Source organism: Leptopilina boulardi, unplaced genomic scaffold (genome assembly GCF_019393585.1).
Source record: "Leptopilina boulardi isolate dan_hultmark-lab unplaced genomic scaffold, ZJU_Lbou_2.1 LbouV2_401, whole genome shotgun sequence".
Classification (NCBI taxonomy): Eukaryota; Metazoa; Arthropoda; class Insecta; order Hymenoptera; family Figitidae; genus Leptopilina; species Leptopilina boulardi.
Window position 1 is genome coordinate 454,848 of NW_026137976.1, and position 19,508 is coordinate 474,355.

The 19,508-nt window shown below is 32.2% G+C and overlaps 1 protein-coding gene and 2 non-coding genes across 5 annotated transcripts in view; all 3 read left to right on the plus strand.

Moving 5' to 3' along the window:
- LOC127289282 (probable JmjC domain-containing histone demethylation protein 2C) overlaps positions 1-18,668 on the plus strand; it is a 325,511-nt gene extending 306,843 nt beyond the window's left edge. Inside the window, exons 10-19 of one of the 3 annotated variants that reach the window (XM_051317121.1) lie at positions 6,995-7,369; positions 7,451-8,980; positions 9,404-10,078; positions 12,668-12,893; positions 13,216-13,637; positions 13,865-14,066; positions 14,491-14,639; positions 14,891-16,340; positions 16,476-16,731; positions 16,889-18,668. In XM_051317121.1, coding sequence (XP_051173078.1) covers positions 6,995-7,369; positions 7,451-8,980; positions 9,404-10,078; positions 12,668-12,893; positions 13,216-13,637; positions 13,865-14,066; positions 14,491-14,639; positions 14,891-16,340; positions 16,476-16,731; positions 16,889-17,204 — 5,601 coding nt within the window. In that variant the 3' untranslated portion in view covers positions 17,205-18,668. The remainder of the gene's footprint in view (positions 1-6,994; positions 7,370-7,450; positions 8,981-9,403; positions 10,079-12,667; positions 12,894-13,215; positions 13,638-13,864; positions 14,067-14,490; positions 14,640-14,890; positions 16,341-16,475; positions 16,732-16,888) is intronic. The other 2 variants (XM_051317122.1, XM_051317123.1) reach the window with 2 other exon arrangements.
- On the plus strand, positions 13,711-13,785 carry LOC127289284 (small nucleolar RNA SNORD36). Its single transcript, XR_007844151.1, has one exon. It is a non-coding gene; the product is annotated as a small nucleolar RNA SNORD36 (small nucleolar RNA).
- On the plus strand, positions 14,743-14,816 carry LOC127289285 (small nucleolar RNA SNORD36). Its single transcript, XR_007844152.1, has one exon. It is a non-coding gene; the product is annotated as a small nucleolar RNA SNORD36 (small nucleolar RNA).
- Positions 18,669-19,508: the final 840 nt, after the last annotated feature.

The following is a 19,508-nucleotide window of genomic DNA, read 5'->3' on the forward strand; positions in this document are numbered from 1 at the left end:
ATCATCTCTCTTGATGGTATTTTAAAATGAATTTTTCACATTTCTTACGATTATAATTGCCGAAATAAATTATTATTTATATTATTCTTTGTTCACGTCATAAAATTATTTTCTATTGTTTTGTTTTGTTTTTGAAACCGATTATTATTTAAATATTTTTAAAGCTAACTATAACCATTAAAAAAAATCAAAGCATTTCAAGAATTAATTATCGTGTATATTTCGTTGATATTGAGTAAAAATGGAAAATGAATTTCAAGAACGATATATACATACATAATTGAATAACTTGAAGATTTTTTAATTACTTTAAATTTTTGTCCTAGGCTATATATTAGTAAAATTGATTTTGACAATATATACATTATTGGAAAGTCCTCAATCCTTGAACTTTAGTTTAAGAAAAACTTCTCCGCCCACTTTGTGTTGGCAGATTCCTTTCAGTCTTTTCAAGGCGGAAGTCGGTAATATGGCCTGGCATCTGTGTGTTGTATTTTAAAGCAGCTGGGTTCGAGGGTCTCTTAAAGATTTCTTTTTTTTTCCCAAATTTATTCTCAGTTCTATCGCTCTTTAATTCAGAGAATTATTATAAGCTTTTAATTTTGCAACGTGAACTATACTAGAAAATAAATTGATAATAAAAATTGTATTGTGATAATTAGAAATATATTAAATTGACGCTTATGTAATAGTTTGACTGTTATATTACAATTTGAGAAAACAGGTTTCAATGAAATTTTAATCAAGTTTTTAGTATGGAGAAATTTATCACATCAATTAAATGAAAATTATACGGGATTAGAAGTTGTTTTTGTTTTTAAATTGTAATATATATATATATATATATATATATATATATATATATATATATATATATATATATATATATCTATAATATTTCCTTGATAAATTCAAAGGAAATCTGAAATCTTTTTCTAGAAATACTTTTAAAGGCGATAAACTCGTTCCTATCTCGATACTCACGTTACTGATCTTGGAAAGTAATTACTGACTAAGCACTCGGGAAATGCATTCTTTCGCACACAATGCGAGCCTTGTTATTCGAAATTAGAGTCTGCTCGGCATATTTTATATATTTCAATTATCTTGCTTTTTTTTATTAAAAAAAAAAAATATTCTTTAAGATTATTCTCAATTGATTAAATTTTTCGTGGGTTTTTGTCAATTTATTCATATTACATTAAAATTCTTTTCTGATTTGCTTTTTATTAATTAAGAATAAAATAAGTAATAGTTTTTTCACAATTTATTTATAAAAATCGATTTTTATCTTAACAATTCACTTCAATTACAATTTTAAAGAAACAAATTAGTTTCAGTTTTATTGATTATAATTTCAATTTATTATTAATAGTTTAGTAATAATTTCTTGTTATTATTTTCTCCATTATTTGAAACTTTTGACTTATCTTCAATAAGTTTTTATAAATTCTTATCAATATCGAGAATGTAAAAAAAAAATATGCGACCTAAATGAAGAGCCTGTACACAATATAAGTAGATATGATTTTCTTAATGTTTTGATGGAAATGGAATATTTTTAAAAGTATTTAAAAAAAGCAATTTAGTGTAGAGACAGCTGTTATAAAAACTAGGGTCAAACGTATATTTGGTGACCTGATATCTGTTGCCAAGTCAGAGACACAAAGCATGGTAAATACGGCATGAAACCTGAGAGCTTTCAATTCTGAGATCTCGAATAGAGATTATTCATTCCAAATGGTTTTTAAACCATTCGAAATGTCAGTGAGTCCAGAATACGAAGCTGAGAACATTTTTCCAATTTTTCTCGGCAAGTTTTCTAAATTTAGAGACGGCTGAGGATTCTCATGAATTTTAATCTTGAGTCCTATATCTGGGACGATGCTTTTAATATGTTGACAGTATTTTTTCTTCTTTTTAAATTCACTTGACAATTTATCTTTCTTCTTCTATATTTTCTTTGACAAAAAAAAAAAAAAAAATAATAATTTAATCTGTTTTTGACAATTTTTCTTTTTGAATTTTATAATATATGTGGCAAAAAAACTTTCATTTTATGTAATAATTATTTCTGCTTTTTGTTAAATTCGATAAAAATAATGATAAATATTTGTATTTTCTATATGAATTATAGTGTATTATATGAATTATTTATAAAATATAATGAAATATCTGAGGCGTGAAGCGATATTGGATTATTATAATGAAGTTTGTAATATAAATGAAGAAATATAAAAAGAAAAATTCGTGTTATTCGAACGTTTTGAAAATTAATGAGAAAGGCAATTGCTTTTGAAAAAAAAGTGAAAAGATATTTTTATTTGTATAATGATAATTTAAAATTTAAATGAAAAATAGTAGTAATTAAAAAAATGTTCACATTTATAATACACAACGTACTGCAAAGTGAATAAGATTCGCAAATCCATTTGCGCCTCTCTGAATTTTCAGATTTGTTATAGAAAGATCGCTATCGACATGTGAAATCGTACTGTTAGAAAGCTGTGATCCGCGACTAATTGGACGAACTGTTAATGGAGAGTCGGGATATAATGAGTGCTCATTTCCTAGAACTCAGAGTATATATATATATATATATATATTTAACCATTCAATTCCACAACGTCGTCATTTTTTATCGTATTTCAAACCGTTTTTCTATTATTTTCTTGAGCAATTAATTCTTCACTCGACGAGTTTTATTGTTATACAATATTATCCCAAAGAATTGCGCGAACAAAAAAAAATATATAAATGATCTATTTGCGTTTTTATATATATATATAGTTAAAACTTGTTTCGCGACTCTCCAACACTCGATAATAAGGACATATCACATTTATAATAGTCTCTCGTCAATATCTCATTTCTCAAAGAACTGGTAAAACAGGTTTTATATATTGCAGGACTCAATTGGTTTGAAAATCACTTGATTTTTCTCATTAATTGAAAATTAATTATTGACAATATTATTATTAATGTCAAGTGCTATCTGTCACTTTAATGTAATCAGGTAAAAAAATAACAAATTATATACCTCTTCAGTAGAAAGATTTTTTTGTTTTTTTTTGTATTTATATTTACAAAAAGAAACTATTTTATAGCTTTGAAAAATAAAAAAATTAGGAAGTCTTTTTTGAAATAAAAAAAAAAATTTTTAATTTGATAATACAGTTTTCCCTGTGCTGACTTTGTTGTTTCCATACAATAATAGACATCGTGTTTCTTCATGAGTCAGTCAACATTTTTTTTTTTTTTTTCTTCAATCTCTCTTTCTTTCTTTGCTACCTGATGCGATGATGTTGTAACTCGAAAAATGTAACAAAAGATATTCCTCAGAACCCATGACACCAGAGTTCGTTTCAAATCAAACCGGAAAAAAATTTATAATCCCCCAATATTCTTTTTCAGATTGCCTCTTGAGATAAAATTCAATCTTCATATTGTCGTAAACGAGTTGTAGCTTTTATAATAATTTATCAGCATTTTTAATGCTGCTCTTTTCTACATTTGTCAAAATGTCGCCTCTTCGTTTTTCTTCGACTATAATTATTTGAATAATTAAAATTTTCATTAATTTTATCATCGATGAAACCATCAATTTTATTCAATCTTTAGTAGCTTCTACCAATTTCAATCGATAATAGTTCCAAAAATTGGCTTTTATCATCTTGATTCGTTGTTTTTCTTCCAATGGTAGTTTTAATAATTAATAATAATATTAGTCTTAATTGAGTTCGATGAAATAAGATACATACTGGGACCTTGACATGTGTCTGGAGATAATTTTTTTTATATATTATTCAAAAATTAATATTCTCTCGAGTTGTAATTTCTTTTTTGTATTGAGAAATATAATTATTTGTTTAAAGTGAGTTAAAGAAACTGATTATAGACATGTGTCACAGAATATATTATATATTTTATATATTTATGAACTTAGGAAAGTTTGCTGTTTGATAAGATGTCAATTAGAATTTGTTATTATAATTATGAAAAACTTTGTGTATGTGTTAAATTACTATAATAAATTGTATATGAATGTTTAAGTAGAACAAGAAACCGAATAACAATTTAGTAGCTAATCATATAAATGGACTCGAATATATATATATATATAAAATATATGTTTATGAAAATGAATGTCTTTATTCGCATTGTCTGTCTATCGTTTCGTTATCATTTCTTATCTGTTTGCCCCATGGAATTAATACCCGGTTTGTTTGGACTTGTCGATAAGATAAAATTTTATTCATGACACGACACTATGTTCAAGATTCTGCCTATATACAATTTTTTGTAACGGTTTTATCTTCAACCAAAAAAAAAGCAATTTAGTCATTTTATATACTCGCAGAACATTTTTTCATATATTATTATTATTTTTTAATCTTTTTATAATCCTTTTTTCAAAATGAACTGAAAGCTGAAACTGCAAAAAGTTATCCTAAATATTTGAGAATAGAAACAAATTTTTAAACTTGAATAATATTATGTATTTAGATTAGGAAACAGGTTTTAGATGTGAGTTGAAAGTAAAAAAAAAAATGGAATTTAAAATTAAGTGAGAAATTATATAGAAAGTGGTTTGAGTAATGTATGCCGCTTATAAAATGAAATAAAATAATATAATTTTATCAGATAAATTTTAATTTAGGTTCAAAGTCTTCATGGGTCGCACTTATTTTTTTAAAAAATGTACTATGGATCTTTTTGTTGGGAACACCTTTTGAGTTGAACATTTTTCACGAAAATGTGTAATTTTCGAGATACTTGCAAGTTTCAATACTTTTTCAACACCCTGTACATATATATATATATATATATATATATATATATATATATATATATATATATATATATATATATATATATATATATATATTGTAGGCGTGAGTATAGGTAATAATAGTTATACTAAAAGATTATTTCTATAAACATACGGATTCAAGTCATACATCAAAGATTATTATGTGCAGATCGCGTGAATGATTAATGTACATTTAATCATTTTTATCGCATAAAAATTGATCAAAGGAAAATAAAAAAAACAATTGAATCATTTTAATATGTTTAGTAACAAAAGAAATTAAAAATACTTGTTTCTTCTTAGAAATAATTTAGAAAAATAATAGTAATAATAATAATAATAATAATAATAATAATAATAATAATAATAGTAATAATAGTAAAAGTGATAATAAAAATAGTAGTGGAGAAATAACACCTACGATAATAATCTTTATAAGATAAATTATTACAATGAGAGATAATAACAATAATAATAAAATAAACGCAAGCAATAATAAATCTAAGGTCGTGATTCATTCTCTATACTGATCGTGCGAAAATAGAAAGTTACATGAGATAAATAATTAAGTAATCAATATTTATAAAATTAATTTACATATATATATATATATATATATATAAACAAAAGTTGGAAAAGAAAAAACAAATTTTGAAATGGAATTTTTCCACTTTTTTATTTTGCCCACATATTTTCAGGAAATTTATAAGAGCAAATTATTTTCAATGTATTATTGATTTTGTAATTTAGGAAAAAGCTTCTGGTAGGGTGCGTTGTAGGGGCATAAAAAAAGACATAAAATAGAGTCAGAAATAAAACTGGGGTGGAATGGGGGGGGGGAGAGAAAAGGGCTGAAATTCAGGAAGCAAACAAAAGTTTGCAGACGTTAATGGCTTTCTACCTACGCATTTCTTTTTTCTTTTTTTTTTGTCCATGACATAGTCAGTCACCCCTGAATTAATTCCCCTTTTTGTGTGCGAGTAATAGCAACTCGGCTAAATAATGAATATGCTTCACGGACTTGTGCGCGAGGTTGAAGGGTAAAAATTGCAAGATTGACACGAAAGAAGACGCAGAGGAACTCACGATTAAATGAATAGGGGAAAGGGCAATGACTTTGCTTTCCAGGATGTTGGGTATAACACCTACAACTATCCATCCAAGGTTGTCAAGGTGACAAGTGCTTGTTTTCTGAATTGTAAATTTTACTCCTCACTTCGTTTAATTACTTTTGGTATTCTTCTTCTTCTTCTTCTTCTTCATTTTTTCTCATGAACAATAATATTTTTTTATTTATTAATGAGGTTCAATACCAGAATTTTAAATAAATAAAATATTATTAATCAAAATGATAATGATAATTTTAATTTTCAAATGATAATGAAAAGGGAAATATATTTCGAATAAAAGTTAGAATTACAAAAGTCTTTTATTTTGTAGTTTGAAGTTACGCATGATACGAAGAGCATGTGAGTTGACATTTACTCACAATGTGATTAGCATTGTAATCTTTGCCTCGAAGACTATAATTAGATTCTCGTTCTTGACGGAGGTCTGCTAAGTGAGTTGAACGATGCGCGCTTGGCACCGATCAAGTCAAATTTTCTCCTCGTGGTTAAACATAATATATTATCTATATTTGAGATCGGTAAAAATCTATTGTCATTTTATTATGTTACAGTCAACAATATTATTTCTTCATTTTATTTAATTGATTTTTTCGAAATATATAGAGTTCTCACGATATTGATTATTAACTTGATACTATGTCTGTGTCACATTAATCCAAGAGAGATATCCGGCTGGCAAATAACAAGTATATCATTTCCAAGAATCCTCGATAAATAAAATTATATACGAAAGTTGTGCTTTTTTTCTGTAAATAAATTATTATGTCAAGAGAAATTGATAACATCAGCAATCATGTGTGAAATGTATTCGTTTACATATTGACTTTTGTATTTTTATTTGTTCAATTTTTAGAAATTTTATCATCACTTTTTATTTAATTTATTTTTTGTGTTCTTATAATTTTACTTTTTTTTTTTTTTTGCTATATAATTTTTCTGTTATAAAAAATGATAGGAAAAGGTATTTTAATTTTTGGAATAATATTGAAAGAGGCGAGCGTACATATTTCGAATAAATTAATAAATACGAAGGCCGTATTGATTGAAGTAGGTGTCTTATACTCCACAGAGAAATATGCAGTCAGCTTCGATGGCGTGGAACAGCTTTATTCCTTTACCACCTCCAGGGAGTCGGACACATGGAACGCCACATGGGGGATTAACGCCTCACGGTCATCATCATCCTGGTGCAGTGTCCGCTGCTCATCCAGTAACGGTTGCTCAACAACAACAGCGGGAAAGAGAGGAACGAGAGGCACGAGAACGTGACCGGGATGCTGCTGCTCGAGACCGAGAGCAACGAGAGCGTGAACACTTGGCAGCTGCCGAACGGTTGCACAGACAAGCAGATGTCAGAGATCATGCTGCTGCAGCTCACCAACGAGCAGCTTACTATGCAGCCACTGTACAACCCACGGCTCAACAGGTATTTTCCTTTTTTGAATTTTAATCATATATATATATATTTTTTTTTTGCATCAAATTTAACAATGTTTTTGATTAACAGGTGTCGCGGCCGTCAAGTGTACCTGGAAAAGTGGAATATCCACCTCCAGCACACTCGAGAACGTCAAAATCGTCACTCACAGTGTCGAGTCATCACGAGAAGTCATCGGTCGTTGGTCCACCTCACAGTGTACTACCGAAAGCCGAGCCAAACGTCAGTCTCTTTGGCTACTCAACGTATCAGCCACAATCCTACATGCACGAGATCAAAGTTAAAAGTGATCTTCAATCCCACAAGCAATTACCCGGCAAGAGTGCAAACATGACGGTGGTCAGTCACGAGAGGGATCACCATGGTCGGGAGATTCATCAGAATCCACCGCCCCTAATGTCGGACCAAAAAAGTTCCGTAATCGTCAAGAACGAGGGTCGTGAACTTCCCAAGGCACCCACGCCGCAACAGCAGCAGCAGCAGCATTCACCTAGTCTAAAAATGATGTCATACATGAACGTTCAACCGGTGACACCGCAACACAAACCCAGTGGTTACGAGTACCGAAGTCCCACCCAAAGTCCACATCATCATCATCATCACATGGAGAGTATACAAGCCAAAAACATCCCCCCAAGTCATCATCGACCCGGTGCAAACACGGGTCAATTACCCTCGCCTCACGGTCATCCAGCGCATCCTCACAATCGACAATCACCACACGCTCAACATCCCCATCAGCCACATCCAACACCGCCCGAGCCACGTTATCTCAGTAGGCCCGGTCCCGAACCTGGCATTCAATATGGAGCAAAATCAGCCTATTCGTATCCTCATCCACCAACCGCGTCATCGACAACGCATTACGCGGCACCACCCGCCGGTTCAAAACCAAAAGTCAGCAGTCCAGCGCCATCGCATATTTACGGAAAACCCAATTCCGGCATTATGACTGGCACACCGGTATGCAGAGCGTCAGATCCCGGCCCGGTGCCAGGTCCACTGCCGTTGACCTCGAAAGCCGGAACTTCGCCTTACCAACAAGTGCCTCATCATCACGGGGCGCCACCTCTACCTCTGCCACCACCAGCTCACAGTAGTAGGTCTGTTTATGACTCGAGAGGTGGTTTTGCAGGCGCGGTATCGGCCACCAAGTTACCTCCACCACCTCTACATACCTCGCCGTCAACCGCTGCCTCGGCACCAATGTCAGCAAGAGCGGTTGTTCATCCCTCGCATCACAGTAGTCCACATCATCAAACGCCAGTGGGACAATCAATTCCACCACAACAATCATCATCAATGTCGACTGCCTTCCAAACGCAACCACTCGATTTGGGTGTCGAGAGAACGAGCTCACCGAAAAGAAAAGCGCCAACGCCTTCAGACGATTGTATCAACACTGGACAACAACCTGTGTCACTTGAAGTCTGCAAGAAACGTCGTGTCGATGAACCACAACCACTGTCATTGCAAAGTGTATGTACACCCGTTTTATCAAGGGTCAGCGAGCCTAGTCCTCTTATTGCCTCTGCTGCCACGTCCATCACCACTGTTGTGAATACTGCACTCCTTGCACAACCCACCAATCAGTCACAGGTGCGTTCTTTTTTTACAATTTTAAGTAAAAGAAAAAAATTGAATTTTAATAACTAAATTACATAATTTACTGAAAAGGGTTAATTGAAGTTTATTCTGATTTTTAAAAAATTAGTACCTAAGATTTAATAATGGCAGAGTTGCTACGCTTTCTGAAAATCTGGAAAAAAGTATAAAACACCTGAAAAAAGAATAAAATTCATTAAAATCTTTTTGACAAAACGGTGTAAAATTCAGTTTTTTAAATATTATATCTCAATTCTTTAGTATTTCTTAAGTATATTTTAAAAATTAAAAAAAAGACGTTCGAGAGAAATCATAGCAACCTTGTAGATAATCCTGAAAATGGATCTTTTTCTTTTAGTAAATAATTAAAAATAATATGAAAAAATGTAAATGACGTTATTGATATTTCGTTTACAGGTGCCCGATCGAGTAGTGACTTCAGTGAGTCCAGCACCACGAGCAGCAAGTGGTGACGAATTAATAAGACCATCGAGCACCGGAAGTGTTAGCTCCCTAAATCCCACACCCAGTGCAGCACCAAGTCCTGCTCCAATTCCAAGTCCTGCGCCAGTTCCCAGTCCTGCACCGTCAGTTGCACCGAGTCCAGCTCCAAGTGCACCTGGCACGCCTGCCAAGGCAAATTCCTCCACCACTGTTGACAGTGAAAAATCAAATAGTCCTGCACCAAGGCCACCAAGTAGTACCAAATATCCAGTGCATAAATTGAAAAAAGCATGGCTCCAAAGGCACTCTGGTGAAGATGGAACTGAGGATACTACAGGTGTTGTTGGCAGTGGTTCATGTGTTACATTGCCACTTAATATTGCTCAAGCACCATCGCAACCATTGAATAATAAGGAACGAGAAACTACTACGTCCACTAGTTTACCGAGTGCTGTTAATTCAATTCATAATATTGGAAGTATGGCAGTCAATAGTATAAATAAAACTAAAGTCACGGGCAAGAGCGGAAGAAAACCGGTAAATAAAGAAACTGTCAATGGACACGCTACAGATACAAAAAGTTTACAAGAAGATTCGTCCAGCAGCGATCCAGAGAGGAAGTCGCCACCAAAAAGAAAACCACCCAAGGTATCTATCTAAACTGATTCTAAATTGCGATTGAGACTTTTGATGAAGAAAAAATAGAAAAAAAAAGCTTTTTTCTTAAATTAGTTTTTCAAAACATTTTTTTCTCCAATTAAACATTAATTATTTAATAAAGTTAATAAATATTTTTAATAATTAATTAATTTTTAATAATAAACAAAGAAATTTAAAAAAAAATCCATCCTCTTTTTGGCGCGAATAAATAATTTGCATTTCAAAAAATCATTAATCATTCCAATTTAATAAGTTTTGACGCTCTTTGAAACAATAGGTAGACACGACTTTGTTAATTAATTATAAACATAAAACAAATAGATATAATTTCTGTTAATTTTAAAATTATGTTTTTACGGTAATTGGAATTATTTAATTATGTAGCGGTAATATAACACATTAATTATTTGACTAATACTAATAATATTACTAATTCTCATTGACATAAAAATTCGCAAATTTTTGTATCATCCGAAGTCTCAATTGAACTCATATATTTCACATCTGGCATAAAGCTTTAGCACCAGCTTTTAGAAGTTTGCGATTTTAAAAATATCGTGTTTTTTAATTTTTTAATACAATTGCATGATAATAGTATTTGGGTTTTTCTCGAGAAAGGCGTGCACGGTTTATTAACATTAAAAAAAAAATTTATTTAATTATACCAATGTAAAATTACTTACTGATATTAATAATATAAATAAAAAATTAATTTAAAAATTAATATAAAAGATAATTTAAAAAATAATATAAAAATACAAAAATTTTTTCATTATAAAGAAGTATAGAAATGAAAAATTTTTTTATGTTATTTATTTAATTCTTAAATTTATTTTAATTCGCAATTTTGTGGCTTTTTAGAGCATGAAATGTGTGTGTGTGTGTGTGCATTAGGTTTTTTTTTAATAATACTAATTGAAAATTTAATTTTAATAACTACGTTAAAAGCTTCTACTAGAAAAAATATTAAATAATATTAATTGATATGGTTACAATTTATAATTTTTCAAAAATACTGGAACATTTTACAAACTAGTTTTCCGTAAAATTATATTTTACTTATAATTCAAAATCAAAAATTTAAATTGTAGAATTAAAAAAAAGTTTAGAGAATTTAATAATTTGAATTTCCCTCCAATTTTAATTTACGTCAGCGGAAAGGCGCGCGCATACCCTGCATCCGTGCGGAACATCGACAGTGTAATGGCGGACTTGGAGTTGGAAAGTTGTAAAAGTTGTGTGTCATTTTTTATTGAATATATCACTTGAAATATACTACTAAATATATTCGGATATTGTTAAACGTTTATATGTACATTCAGTCCAAGATGTTTTGTTCATATGATATGGTAATTATCTTAAATTTTCATTTATTTTGAAAAAATGTCTACATATTCAGATAGCTAACCTCAATTTTAAACTTTTAAATATCAATTTTGTTTCATACATTCATCTCTGTTGATTAGTATAATGTTTATAAACAATGTATTATGTAAGAAAATTAATTTTTTTTTTGGCACTACATAGTATAAATCTCTCCCGATTAAATATTCATTTTTCGGAGTTAATCGCGTGGCTGGCGTCCTTTGTCCTTGAAATAATTAACAAAAAAAAATTCTATTAAACAATGATATTTCAAAATGAAAGTAATTGATTTAATAAAAAAAAATTATTTTAATAATTGCAAATTTAATCATTTCTGTTGTATATCATTTGTGATACAAATCTTTAACTTTGTGCTCCGCATTGGAAAACGTGTTCGTTTCTTTGTTAGATCCTTTTATCCTGAATTGTGCAGACTCGTTCTCTGTATGTATTGATTAAACGTAATTGAGCCAACAGATGTTTTTATACCTGATCTGATGGTATTATATTCGTGCATCTTGTACTATATCCGTATCCGATACTTTGATCCTTGCAAACCAGTAAATGGGAACATAACCTCAATTTCACTTGTTTTAGATTTTGTAGATAAACATTGTTTTAAGAATAACAATTCATAATTAATGGACATTAGAGTAAATTAAACTTGTTATTCTGGTAATTAGTAATTTTTTATTGGCTTTTTTTATTTATAAGCATATTTTTAAAAAATCTTCTAGATATTTTGTTGCTATTTTTTTTTATTTGGTATTACTTACTTTTAATTAGACATTCTTTGTTTTAGACATTATTTTAGCGCCTATTTTGAGCATGTCTAAATGAAACTAATCGCTTTTAATATAATCCGCTTTGTATAAACAAGATTTGTGGTATATCTAATAAAATCGCTCATGTGCTTTATTTTATCAACATAGACGCATTCCGCAGATAAAGCTGAATGAATATATTAAAAAAAAAAAAGAAAAAAAAGTTTGTGAGGGGCAAAAGATAATCGTACTAACTATATGCATGTTACTTCTTTTGAGAGAAGGCCTTATCTTATATGTTAGATGTAGAAATAATTGTAACAGATGTGAGCGGTGCTGCATCGTTAAATTCGGTAATGGCATAGAGCTGAGTAGAGAACTGAGCAAGTAGCTGCTGCGGCAAGAGCATGAACTTCCTGACTACTTAATAATCTGTGCCCTGTGGTAGGTAAAACGAAAGAAGGGGGCCGCTCGGAAACAGCAAGCGGTTGCAGAGGATCATCGACGGAGGAAAGACGACAAGCAGGGAGGAGGTGGTCCCGGGGCGGGGAGCGAATCCAGTAACGAGAGTGAGGCTGGATCGGTTAGCGACACCAGTGAACAGTTAGGCTCCGTACAACCTGCCTCAAGAGGGCGACATACCGCCGCCAATTCCAACAATTCCTCGGGAAACGGTTAGTTGACGTAGCTTCTTGTAAATGGACTTCCCGTCAGGTGAACTAACCATTCACTTGCAGGGTAAGTGCTTCGCGTTCCATGATCGTATATACGTTTTTTCGCCTAACACTCCTTTTTCTCTGAACACGCAAAAAAAAAAGAAAGAAAAAAACAGAAAAAAAAATGAGAAATGATGACCACGAGAGTTCTTGATTAACCCATGAATGTTTCACGAGCTTTTTAACACTGACGGACTTATTGAGAGCTTATTTTTGCATGAAACACTCATTATTTGTCCAATCATTATTAATTTGGCGATAATTTTTTTGATATTTTCAGGTACCAATAAAGAACCAAGAAAACGGGGTCGACGACCAAAGACCTCGAAGGGTAGCGACGTAGGCGAAGAGCAACAACCACGATCAAAAAAAGAACGAAGAGACGATAGTACGGGTGGTGGTGGTGGCGGCGCTGGTAATGGTCCAGGAGGAGGTGGCAGTGGCAAAAGTGATCCCTTTCGGAAGCCGTCGATCTCGCAATTAAAAAAAACCGGCGAAAGTTGGTTACAAGATGGCAATTGTTGTGAGGTCGCTCCAAAATTAGCAAAATGCCGCGAGTGCCGTATGACACCTCATCAACGCTCCAAAAATCTTTATCAGAATATTTTCTGTCGATTCTATGCGTTTCGTAAATTACGCTTCACAAAAAATGGACAATTGGCTATCGCGGGATTCAGCGATCCGCACAAAGATGCCTCTGATGTAAGTTTTCTTATTTAATAAACATCTTTCTATTTCAAATTTTTTAATTGAATTCAATTTTTTTAAATAGTATTTACACATGATGCAAAAACATTCTTTGAATAACAGTGATAGAAATTAATCACGAGCTTTTTAACACTGATGAAATATTATTTTATTTAATTTTGAAAATTTTAATCCTCAGTTCAAATTTGTAATTGGTTAAGATTTTTTAAATTATTTTGTAGGAAGATTTGTGGCTTTGGTCATCGGGAAAAAGTTTAGCGATCAAGGAGGAGAAACCTGATAAGAATGAGAAGGAAAAGGAGAAGAGTGAGAAAGAAGAACTAGATTTGGAAATGGCGTATCGTCTTTTGTGTCAAGTTGGTGATCAATTCTGTGATTTGCTTCATCAGGAGAAGGACGCACTTCAGGAGCATATGGTTGAAGGTATATTCACGTTTTTATTTGAAAATAATTCACTAACTGCAATCTGTGTTTAATAATAACAATGTTTCGTCACACATTAACTCATTTAGTTTTTAACTCACTCAAAGCAATTTTTTTTAACGTAATTCTAATTTTATACTTTTTAACTTCATTTTCATTTATTTTTAACATCATTATCGTAGTATTGTTAATGGATGTTAATATAATTACGCTGCAATTTAAATAATGGTTTTATTAATTAATATTAGTTTTAATTATTGCATTTAATAATTCATTGTAGTGTCACTGTTGAATATTAGTAATAATTATGTGTATTTAATATTATTATTTTGTTATTGTTAAATAATATAAAAAGTCACATTTTAATTTTGGGTTCGCATGAATTAACACGCTTTTTGCTTCGATTATGCATTGATATTGACAGCGAGTTCGGGGGTTGTAGACGGAACTGTTGCCTGGAAACGAGTCGTTCAAGGAGTTCGTGAAATGTGCGACGTTTGCGAGACAACATTGTTTAACTACCATTGGGCTTGTGGAAAATGTGGATTTGTCGTCTGCATCGATTGCTACAAGGTAACTATCGTTTATTTTGAATATTTCTTTAAAAGTTGATCAAGTTTAAATATTTTTTTTCCATTCTTATTACTGAAATACAAAAAAAAATCATTAATAAAAGTTATATATGATGGAAAACATTCTTTGAATTACAGTGATAGAAATTTAATCACGAGCTTTTTAACACTGAATCTCATTTAAAATAATAAATTTGATTAATTAAGGTCTGGCAGAAGTTTTAATGAATGAACATTTTTTTCTCAATACAGGGTCGCAAAAATGGCACAGTTAAGATCTGGGGCGAAAGTGGAAAGGACAGGGATGACTTTTCTTGGTTACTTTGCACGAATAGACAAGTTCACGAGCCTGCGAGGCTAATGCTCACGCAAATAATCGCTGGCGATAGTCTTGTGCAACTGGGTCAACGTCTTCACGAGTGTCGTTGTGAATGGGGCATTCCGCAATACTGCAATTGCTCGGTTATCACTCAAGTCAATGTGAATGAAGTACTTAGAAATTTGATAAAAGGTGATTCATTAACTATCATGAACGGTAATGTCAAACAAGAATCGAAGGAGGGAAAGAAAATTGAATCGAACGGCTCGTCCGAGAACAAAACCAATGGTGAGGATAAAAATTCACCGTTAAATTGGCTCGCTGATGTTGCTCTACAAAATGAGGATAAAAATGACAGTGGTTCGAGTTCTGATTCCGATGAAGATCGCGATGGAAATTATTCCACTTTACGTGAATTATTGATCAGGCCTAATCAGTCGAATAAATCAAATGGCAGTGGTTCAAGATCTAACTCACCGACAAATAATACAAATAATTCGAATAGTAATTCTGCGCCAAATGCAACAGTGAACAATGTCTCAAAGAGTGGCAAAAAGTCTAAAATGGATACATTGGATGAGGTGATTTCCAGTGTTATTGAGCATAGTGTGAAAAAAGAGAAGGAAGGAGGCGGTGGTCTTGACAACGATGAGAAACCACGTGAATTGAAACATTTTGTAAGAAGATACAAATGGACTCAGAGAGGACGAGAACCTCTGCCAATTAGAATTATGACATTGACCGAGAGCAAGAGTCTTTATCCGGACGTGCCCCATGCGTGGTTATGTGACGGTAAATTACTTCGATTAAACGACCCGAATAATCCTAATAATTACAGGATATTCCAAGATCAATGGAAACGAGGACAACCGGTGATTGTTTCTGATGTTGCCAAGGCCCTGGACAAAGATCTCTGGCATCCTGATTCTTTTGGCAGGGATTTCGGTGACGAGAAGAATGATCTCGTTAATTGTATGACTGGGAATTTGGTGCCAAATCAACCGATGCGCAAATTTTGGGAAGGTTTTGAAACTTTTTCCAAAAGATTAAAGGACGATCGAGGAAATCCAATGCTCTTGAAATTGAAAGATTGGCCACCGGGCGAAGATTTTGCGGAATTACTGCCGTCCAGATATGCTGATTTGATGAAAGCTTTACCACTCTCGGAATATACACATCGAACGGGACGACTAAATCTCGCGAGCCGATTGCCCGAATGTTTTGTGAGGCCTGATCTTGGACCAAAAATGTATAACGCTTATGGTTCCGCTCTACATCCTAATAAAGGCACAACGAACCTTCACCTTGATATTTCGGACGCTGTCAATGTCATGGTTTACGTGGGGATTCCCAAGGACGGCGACAATGACGAGCATATTAAAGGTAAAATTATATTTTTTCATTACCATTGTTTGTTCAGATTTTAAAAATTATTTCAATTAATTTGTATTTAAAAATAATTGATCAGAGTGATTTTTTGGGGGATTGATTAACATTTTGAGATTTTTGGAATTACAGAGGCACTAAGAGCAGTGGATGAAGCAGGCTGTGATATTTTAACTCGTCGTCGTGTTCGTGAGCGAGGAGAAGCGCCAGGTGCCCTGTGGCATATTTATCCTGCACGAGATGCAGATAAAATCAGGGATCTCTTGAATGCAGTTGCGCTAGAACGGGGAGCTCGTCTGGAGCCTCATCATGATCCAATTCACGATCAAAGCTTTTATCTTGATGGGCCACTTCGGGAAAGATTATATCGTGATTACGGCGTTGAAGGGTAAGCAAAAAATTTTAAAAATTAGTTGTTATTGTATTGCATAATTAATTGTATTCCTGTAAATAAAGTTAATTAAATTTAAATAGTTAAATAATAATTTTATTAATTAGCTTCATAATTTCAAATAGTTAATGTGATGTTTATTTTGAAATTTCAGATATGCCATAGTGCAGTGTTTGGGCGATGCGGTATTTGTTCCGGCAGGTGCACCACATCAAGTTCGCAATCTGCACAATTGCATCAAGGTGGCTGAAGATTTTGTGTCGCCGGAAAATGTATCACACTGCTTTCATCTCACTCAAGAATTCCGAGCATTGTCTGATACACACAGCAATCATGAAGACAAATTGCAAATTAAGAACATTATTTATCACGCAGTGAAAGATTCGTTAACCGTCCTGTCCAATGCGAAAGACGACGCTCTTTCAAAAACATCAACCAATACGGAGGTAAAGGTTAAGGATGAAACGTAGCGCAAATCCTTGATCAGGATCATAAGATCTGCTGTTCGTTAAATATTTGACCCTAATGTGGTTAAAAAAAAGTACGTGCTCCGAAAGTCGCGACACTATTTGTGTTTGTCGAGCGGTGCTCCTTAAAGCAAGTGAACGATGGAATAATGATTTGGAGAAGATCAGATGGAAAACGTTCCGAAGGAGATCCTTCTTCACGAGGATTGTTGAAAGGAGTTTGTGATATTGTACGAGTAGCTTGAAAATTTATTCTTTTTTTTTTTTTTTTGTTTTTTTTTTATTGGCTGAGCCAATTTTGAGGTTATTCGTTATTTCTTCCTTTGAGTTTTCTTCTACTTCTTCTTCTCCTTCTACTTCTCTATTCTTCAAATGTCTCTTTATTATCGGGCAATGAAGTCCGTGAGATTCTCAGTTAATGTTGGAACGGGCCATTTTGGCCCAGTGTCCATTACCATTGTGATACCCGATGGACTTGGATCATACATTGTTTGTAATTAATTATATCGTGCCTGTATCTAATACACACTTGTCTATATGATTATAGATGTAGATAAACGATAATTTGTAAGAAATTCCTAAATAGCGATTGCCGATTTAAAAAAAAAAAATTTTTTGTCTATGAAGGTACTTTGTGCAATTAGAAAGTCGTCGACGTTAGGCGGATCAACGTTTTGTATCGATCTGTTTTTGTGTGCTCTCATGGTTTGGTGTTCTCGATGTTGTCTGGATTCAGCGAATGGACGATATCTTTTTTATCTCTTTGTAATTAATGTGTTATCGAGTGACTTAAAAAAAACACTGCCTAGTTTTTTTAGTGTTCATTTCAAAAAACTTGTGAATAATTTGACTGTTTTGGTTTTTGAATTTTTTTTTTTTTGTAAATTCCTTCGGTCAAGAAAAATATCGTCCTTTCCGAATCGTTTTGAACTATGAGATAATTAACGGGATCTTTGTATATATTATATAAATATATATTTTACTGCCTTTCGCAAATCTAAAATAAACAGAAGGCCAATTTATTTCTATGGAAATAATTATGGAAAAAACCAAAAAACAAATTCTTACAGTTTCTTGATATTGCAAAAAACTAATAAATTACGCTTTCATCGTGATAATTTCGAACTTTATAGAAGTAACAATCGAAAAAAACATGTGTTATTTTTATTCAACTGTAGGAGCCGTCTGATGAAAGAAATAATTCGATTCTTATTAATCGGTAGTAAGTAAAAAAGAAAAGATAATGCGAATTTTTTAAGTGCCAATGTTGAACGATTTAGGACAAAAGAGAGAAAATATGAAAAGTAAAATGTTTAGTAAAAGCACTTGAACAAAGAAAAAGTAAGAAAAACACTTATTGAGAATTCGCATATAAATAATGTATATCGAGTTCCTAACGTTCGACAGCCCGTATCAAGTAATTCACTCGACGTAACACAGCGATAGTGCAAAATTTTTTTTTTTTTTTTTTTTACAATAAAAATGTCCAATTCCATCAGACTCTCAGCCGACAAGAGAAAGTACCTTCGGTTATTGAACGTCTCTACTTTCCACAATTTTATGAAATTGTAAAAATAAAGAAAGAAAAAAGTGAATTAAACATTAATAAAAAGAACCGCGGGTATCTGTGTGATTTTTCTTATTGTTGTTTAAAATTACTAATTGGAAAGATATAGCGATTTCAATAAACTGCATTTATATGAAGCTGAGAGTCTTACGTGAGTCCAAGGCGCAGTTTGCAAAGAAAAAAAAATGAAACAACCATACACATACACACACACGAAAAACACAAATCCTGGAATTTACAATTTCTTTGATCTCAATCTTTGTCTAGCATACATCGACTCGATTAAAATGATAACTCACGAGTAATGATAAAAAAAAAATAAATAGAACCAACAAATATGTTAGCATTAACGAGTACTTTAATCTTACGAAAAATTGTAAGCAACAAAAAAGAACCCTTATTATCTGTGAACGGGCAGTGTATAAAGTTGTAGGAAGCGTACTCTATGTATTATTAATGTCTCTGCAAGACAAAGCTATTCAAAACTCTCGCTACGTGTAAATACATACAAACATTTATACATATAAAATAATATACATGTATACATATATAAATATGAAAAAATGCCTAGGTATTAAGTGATTAAAAAAAAACACTCCACCACACGGAAAGCACTTTACACGCGTATATAGTTAGTCTATATCATTATTCGAATAATAATAATAATAATAATAATAATAACAACAATAATAATAATGATAATTGTTGTTATTGTTATTATTATTATCACTATTACGATT